Here is a 7,477-nt window from a genome sequence, read left to right on the forward strand (position 1 = left end):
CACACACACACACACACACACACCCCTGGAGACCTATCCATACCATAGAGGAGGCAAGAAGGATACTAAACTAACTCTCTGCTGGGGACTCACTACACTGCATCTCTGCACCCTTCCCTATCATCCAGCCCAGCGATGGACATCAGAACAAAGAACCTCAACTTCATCAACACAATCAGCCCAGAAAAACAGAGGCAGTAATTACAACAGAACTAGTGTAGCTCAGGCTTTACTAGGCAGGGAAGGGGTCACACAGGACTGGAGGCCCGGGCCTATGTACCAGGTACAGTTATCTTTCAGGCAATGTTGGGGTCTGGGGTCAGTCAAGCTCCTCCAAGCAAGACAGAGGCTGTCTGGTTGGATTCAAAGCCAGGACTGGGAATTGGAGAGCAGGATGACTTTACTGAAGAAATGGAGATCTGAAGCTTACAGTGTCTCACTTGCAGGTGGGCCTGAGTAGAAAAAGGAGATTACAGGCATTGGGGAGAAGGGAGTAGAAGGAGGGAGAAAGGATGGAGAAGACCGAGATAGCCACGTGGGGAGCCAGGGGAGAGGGCCAAGGGTGTAGACAGATCCTCTTTTTGAGTCTTGTCATTATACAGTCCTATTTGTTTCCCCACTTGGCTAGTTTTAAAAATAGGGGTTTGGAGAGGAAGCGGCTGGTCTTCATGTATGCAGAAATCTTCTCCAGTCCCTGCAAGTGGGAGAGAAAAGGCAGGAGCTTAGGTTTGCTGCCCATTGGGCAGGAGCAGCCGCATGCAGGGACATCTCCTAGAGTTTAAAATACAGATACAGGAAGTCCACCCAACTTATCAGAAGGGAGCCTGAAGGCTCAGAGACACAAACTACACATGTGTTTTCTTATCTGTAGAGGTGAGACCTAACTCATAAACATATACCAAAACATACAAGACAAACTGACTAAACATAAAATACTCAGGGGAGGAATTCCAATGATGTAATGCCTTTGAACAACTAAACAACAGCTTACCAAAATAAATAGCTGAAGCATGCTTTATAGTGTCAAGAGCAGGACAAAGGGGGTCAAGTACAGATGCATGGCAAAAGAAAGGGTGAATACAGTCATTCTAGTCAATGTACATATGTGAAAATGGAACCAGGACATTTAAGGGGATGGGTAGGGTTGGGAAAGATGGGGGAGAATGATGGAAGGGGTGACATTGATGAAGATCTCTCTGCTGAATGGAAACCCCTTTGTACAATTACTTAAATGGAATTTTACAATAATAATAATAATAATAATGAGAAAAATAAGGGAGCCTGAGGGAGACAGAGGTTATGCAACATCCTCCTTCTCCAATGGCGAAGAAGCCGGCCAGGGCTTCAAGCAGCCAGGATTGGTCATTCTGTGTTCTCTCTGTGCTTTTGCCTTCTTCTCTCCTAGGCAAGGCCTGTCTGCACACATGCATCCCTTTTTCACGTTGAAGCTCTTGACTTAGGTAGAATGAAAAGGAAGGAGGATCTGGCAGAACAGCAGGACAGAGAACTTGCCCGTGCAGCTCCTGAGTGAGCCCAGATCTCACCTAGTGACTCAGCAAACCCTGATGACCAGTGCAAGGAAGAAGCCAAACCACAAAGAAAGCACTAGCTGCTACAACTACTAATCTAAATCAGAAAGCTGGCTCTTCCTCACCCAGCACCCCAGTGTAATCCTCCTGTGCCTAATCCACCTCAACTGCTGTCCAGAGAGCACAAGTTGAATAACAATGAGACACATGGGGGTCTTCCTCACAAGGATCATTTCTAAAGACTTGCTAGACTCCCAGAGCTGTCAACAGGCTAGGCCCACTGAGGCTCAGGCTATACTGTTATGTGCTCCACCACTCCTGAGGCATTACAGCCCCCAGAACCAAAACCAGAACACAGACACAAGCACACATACACACACACACTACATTGCTTCATAGAGAAAGGAAAGGAAAATTCTAGGCTAAAATAAATGTTGCATTGATGCTTGCAACTTCCAAATTTGGAGTCAAGTAGATTTTCTGGTGCTAGACAAGTAGACAAGTAGAGTGGAGCATGATTAACTATGAGATGAGGCCAACACTGGGCTCCTCAGCATCCACATAGAACCAAATGCACGATACAAACTCTTTTGGCCCCTTCTGCTATACTCAGTCCTAGGATGGGGGACATGTTTGCATTTCATATTGATGAAAATGCTAAAGTATAGAGAGTAAATGAAGGGGGGGTCGCCCATTCATTGCACAGAGAGGAACATGAGATGGGAAAGAGAGGGAAAATAATGAGAGGGCGGAAACAAGATATGAAGCAATTCAAACAATCCAAAACAAATTCCTCCAACCGGGCAGCCAAAATTCTAGTCAATCCAATACCAACCACAGACCTGAGGTCTTTGACCCAGTCAAGCCTCCTGCTGCAAAGCAGGTGTGAATATTGTCTGCGTCTTGGTATTTCCCATCAATCCCAACTCATCTCTCTCTCCCAGCACTACCTGCTCACACTTTGCTGACTCCTCCTTCTCCACAGGGTCCTGGGCAGAATACCCAGGCTGCACAAGGTTTGAGGCTTTTCCTTTTGCTACAAAACATGGACAGCCACTGACTGTGGCCTATAGACTAAGGCAGAGGCCCACAGGGAGCCTAACACAGCCTCCCCTGGCACTGGGACCTTGAATGAGTGATTCACCCTCTACAGCCTCAGGTTCCTAATCTGTCCATCCTGTAGGAATGCTATAATGATAAACTTGGCTCAATAGATGTAAGATACTAAGCACAGGGGCTGGCAGAAAGCCAGTGTTCAGTAAACCCTAGTTATTCTTCACTCAGCTCCAGGACTACGGAGGCATCATAGAAAGGGGGAAGGGAAGAAATTCATCCATGAGGAAGGAGGATTGGGGGGTGTCACCTCAAAGCGGGACATGAAGTCCTTCAGGTTGGGGAACGCATCCAGGCACTTGGGTTCAAACATTCGGTGCATATCAAGGACATCATAAGCCGGGAAATCTACAAAGGTGATCTGCAGAGACAGAATGAGTGGGCTGAACTCTCATATAAAGTGTGATAATAGATGAGTTCTCCTCCCTGTGGCCCTCCTCCTTACCTTGTCCCCTGCAAACCATGGCCGCTTCCCCAGGAACTGGGAGAGGAGCTTCATCTTTTCAGAGAGGCCCTCCAAGAACTCACGCTTCAGCTTCTCCTGAGGCAGAAAACAGCTGTTACCATCTTTTGATACAAGCACCACCCCTCCACAGACAGGCCAGTCTCAGAGGGACTAAGGAGACCTCAGCCTGGCACAGGTGAACAGCCACAGGCCCTGAGACCATGTCTGTATCAGTGCCCAAGGCTCATCAGCCATTAGTGAACTACTGTTGGGAACCAGAACTCTACCACCAGAGTTGTTGGGAAGTGATGCAAGAACACAATTCTGTCCTTGAATTCGCAATAATGCCCCAAAGGTGATCCTGTGGACAGACACTTGTGGGGCAGACTCTACTGTCAAAAGTGTCATGGAGGGGCTGGGAAGGTGGCTCAGTGGTAGAGCGCTTGCCTTGCATGCCTGAGACTCTGGTTCGATTCCTCAGCACCACATAAGAAAAAAGAAAAAAGCCGGAAGTGGTGCTGTGGCTCAAGTGGTAGAGCGCTAGCCTTGAGCTGAAGAGCTGAGGGACAGTGCCCAGGCCCAGAGTTCAGGCCCCACTACTGGACACCCCCCCAAAAAAAAAGTGTCATGGAGGACAAAGAAGTTACAAAATTGCTACCATAGTAGGAGAGAAGACAGATTTCTACCTATGGGGTGGTTGAAGAATAGAAATGGTATTTGATTGGTGGATGATGTAGAGGAATGTTTGATGTTGAAAGAAAGGAGAAAAAGGAAAAGAGATGCTAAAACTGACCATGAGCTGCCTCTTAACTAAAGGTCCTGATTCATACTGATGTCAGGAGCACACTGGCAGATTTCAGAAGACCAGAGTATATAATGTCCTCTTACCATTTATTTATTTCTCATGGTTTGCAGCTCTGCATTCCATAAACAGATAGATGGTGAGAACCAATGGGAGAAGAAGTCCATGACAAAGGTCAAAGTTGGAGAGAATTCAAGCATATGAATTGACTAGATAGAAATGTCCAACCAGCATAATGGATTCACAGTGTTCATTTGATAAATTTGAGAAGAGGGGTGGGAAGTGGGAGTAAAATTACCTGTTGGGAGGGATCCATTTTTTGACAGGATAGGAAAACTTGGAAATTCAATACCAAAAATTAGGTTAAGCTGGTTGCTAATGGCTCACAGCTGTAATCGTTCACAGCTGTAATCGTAACTACTCAGGAGACTAAGATTTGAGAATTGTGGTTCAAAGCCATCCAGGGAAGGAAAGTCTGTGAGACCCTTATCTCCAATTAAGCACTGAAAAAACTGCAGGTGGCACTGTGGCTCAAGTGGTAGGACACTAGCTTTGAGCAAAAAAGAACTCAGGGACAACACCCAAACCCAGAGTTCAAGCCGCAGGATCAGGGAGGAGAAAAAAAGGCGGGGGGGGGGGAGCTGGGAGAGGGGGGAAGGTCGAATGCTCAAAATGTTGGTCCATAGGTAAACCTAGACTTTAGACTTTACTCCTTCTCCTGTCCCTCCCTGTTCCAGCCCTACTGGGTACTCACAAAGTCGGGATTGTAGCAGAACATGGCAAACTGTACACGGAAATCCCAAGTCTGGTTCTCCAAAATGTCCACACGAATCTTCTCCTCCTCTGTCTCCCCACCTGCAGCCAAATAGATGCATCCTCTTCATTCCACCCCAGCCAAGCCCAAGGAATGGCCACTACCCAGCCCCTACTTACCCACCCTGCCGCCAGCCCCACTCACACAGGTTGTGCTTGCGGGCAATGTAGCGCAGGATGGCTTTGCTCTGGGTGATTTTGTGAGCTCCATCAATCAAGTAGGGCAACTGGATGGACAAGCAGGGAAGGTCACAAGGGGCCCAGGCCCCAGCAGCCTTTCCCTGGGTTAGGACAGTCACAGGATCTGGCTCTCAGTGTGCCCGGCCATGGTGATCCCTACATAAACACACTGCAGAATGAATGCAAGAGCTGGGACATAGAGCATCATAGAAACACTGCATAGACTAGAATGAGAGTCCAGGAATAACTGATCCTGAAACCTCTGAATAGAACATGGTGATGAGTAAGGAACACCTGGAGTTTCCCTAGACCTGCCCTTCCCCTGCACCTACATTAGGGAAGTCCAGGCCCAGCTTGAATTTCTCACTCAGCCACTGGCTTCTGTCATAGTCAGGAGCTGTAGTAGACAAGATCAAGAGTAAATAAACCTCCCTGGGTCCAGCCTTCTTTTCCCAGGACCCCCTGGGGCAGTGGGTCTAGTCCTGTAGGCCAATCCAATTACAAAGGGACCCAGCCCTCCACTCCCAGCTTCCTGCAATGGAGTACCAAACTGCATAGTTGTGGAGTTTAGGAAGAAGCAGGCCCAGAGTGCAGGTGGAGGAGGCCTGTGGAGCTGAGCAACAGGTGGACATTGTATGGGTATCTGGGTTCCACTGGGCAGGGGTTGGGCAAGGGTCTGATGAAGAGCTGTCCTTACCATCCCCCATCGTGTATATCTTCTCCTCATAGCTTGAATCTGTGTATTCCAGGAGCAGGCGGATGGCGTGAGCCAGCTGCGAGACAGAGGTCAGATAGAGAGCTATATAACTTCACTTCCTCCAGGTGGTTCAGCCTACACCTAACAATATCTTATACTCACATGTTCATGACGTATGGTACATATGGTACACAACACCACACACACACACACACACACACACACACACACACACACACACACACACACACACACACACACACTTGTGTAAGCACCAGAGTGCTGAGAGGTACAAGCAGAAAAATCCAGCAAGAATTGTTGGTGGGAGTGTAAACTTGTTCAACCACTTTGGAAAGTAGTATGGAGGTTCCTCAAAAGACTCCACATAGAGCTCTCCTATGACCCAGCAATCCCACTTTGGGGCATTTATCCAAATGATCACAAACAAGACCATACTAAAGCTACCAGCACAACTATGTTTATTGCAGCATTATTTACCATAGCTAAGATATGGAGCCAACCCAGAAGCCCTTCAGTAGCTGAATGGATCAAGAAAATGTGATATATATACACAATGGAATTCTATGCCTCCATCAGAAAGAATGACATTGCCTCATTTGTTAGAAAATGGAAAGGTTTAGAAAAAATTAAGTGAAGTAAGCCAGGCCCAAAGAAACATAGGCCCCATGATTTCCCTTATTTGCAACATCTAGTATATGTCTGAGACAAACAGAAACAGATAAGTTGATGTTAGGCAAAATGAACCCCAAGATAAGGACTCAAATGTTTTTTTTTGGGGGGTCCGGTTGTGGGGCCTGAACTCTGGGCCTGGGCGTTGTCCCTCAGCTCTTCAGCTCAAGGCTAGTGCTCTACCACTTGAGCCACAGCGCCACTTCTGGCTTTCTTTCTTTTTTGCTTATGTGGTGCTGAGAAATCGAACCCACGGTCTCAGGCATGCAAGGCAAGTGCTCTACCACTGAGCCACCTTCCCAGCCCCTCAAATGTGTTTTTTTTTTGTTTTTGTTTTTTGCTTGCGATTGTTTCTAACACATTTATAAGATGATTTCTTTGTTGCTTTGTATGTCCCTCTCCCAGGATATAACCCCTGCTATCACTGTATTTGATGTTGGTATAATTTGTGGAGAGGAAGGGAAGAAACAAATTGTTTAAATAGGGATACAGGTGGACCCATTGCAACAATGAGATGTACAAGTCAGTTATGTGGAAAAACGAACTTTACAACTTTGGCCTGGGAGGGAGGGGGAGGGGGGAAATGGGGGGAGGAGGGAAGTAGGGAGATGGGAAGGGGAAACAAAGGAGGAGGCAACAATGCTTGATAAGAAATGTACTCGTTACCTTGCTCATGTAACTGTAACCCCTGTACAGTATTTTCACAATAAAAAAATAAATTTAAAAAAAAAAGAAAGAAAAATCCAGCAAGACCTCAGAAGTTCTATGTTCTAGAATCCTCTCCTGGCAGCATTCTCATCAATTCATTCCCACCCTATCCTTGCACCCCATGCTCCTTGCTTACCCCACGGATGTCCCAGTAACCCAGCGTCATAGCCATAGTGCTCCAAGGGTACTGTGACTGAGCCTAGTGGTCTCAAAAAGCACAGGGCTGCGACTTTTTATTTCTGAGCAAGGCCAGGCAGGGCCCAGGACTCTGCTTCCTGGTCTGCCCTCCCCCTCCATGCACCGCCCACCCCATGCACCGCCCACCTCATTTGGCCTAGAAGCCTCTTGGCAAAGTGACCTGGAAAGGAGCCAGTATCTCTAAGGCAGGAGAAAGGAAGAATAGTGCTGCTTCACCCTCCAGGGTTCAGGAATCCAAGTGTGGGTTCCCAGGAACCCACCAGCCACCCTGTTCCCCAACCCCACCAGTGGACCCCTGTGCC

General features: G+C 47.5%; 1 protein-coding gene across 1 annotated transcript; it reads right to left on the minus strand.

Moving 5' to 3' along the window:
• Positions 1-200: 200 nt before the first annotated feature.
• LOC138816466 (glutathione S-transferase Mu 1-like) lies at positions 201-7,243 on the minus strand. The gene is made up of 8 exons (XM_070006224.1): positions 7,114-7,243; positions 5,580-5,655; positions 5,215-5,279; positions 4,848-4,929; positions 4,644-4,744; positions 3,088-3,183; positions 2,893-3,003; positions 201-694 (listed from the first exon to the last, which is right to left on the minus strand). Exons 1-8 carry the CDS (start codon positions 7,147-7,149, stop codon positions 605-607), a joined length of 657 nt encoding a protein of 218 aa, XP_069862325.1. The 5' UTR covers positions 7,150-7,243; the 3' UTR covers positions 201-604.
• Positions 7,244-7,477: the final 234 nt, after the last annotated feature.

The sequence above is a fragment of the Dipodomys merriami genome, unplaced genomic scaffold, assembly GCF_024711535.1.
Source record: "Dipodomys merriami isolate MVZ:Mamm:240054 unplaced genomic scaffold, mDipMer1.0.p SCAF_7, whole genome shotgun sequence".
Lineage (NCBI taxonomy): Eukaryota > Metazoa > Chordata > Mammalia > Rodentia > Heteromyidae > Dipodomys > Dipodomys merriami.

What these genes read in the sequence shown, in the direction of transcription:
- LOC138816466 (XM_070006224.1), bottom strand. Translation starts at nt 7,149, where the DNA reads ATGGCTATGACGCTGGGTTACTGGGACATCCGTGGG. An exon ending in GTTACTGGGACATCCGTGGG is followed by an intron (nt 5,656 to 7,113) that starts GTAAGCAAGGAG and finishes TCTGTCTCGCAG; the next exon opens with CTGGCTCACGCCATCCGCCT. An exon ending in ACTTCATGTCCCGCTTTGAG is followed by an intron (nt 695 to 2,892) that starts GTGACACCCCCC and finishes TCCCACTTGCAG; the next exon opens with GGACTGGAGAAGATTTCTGC.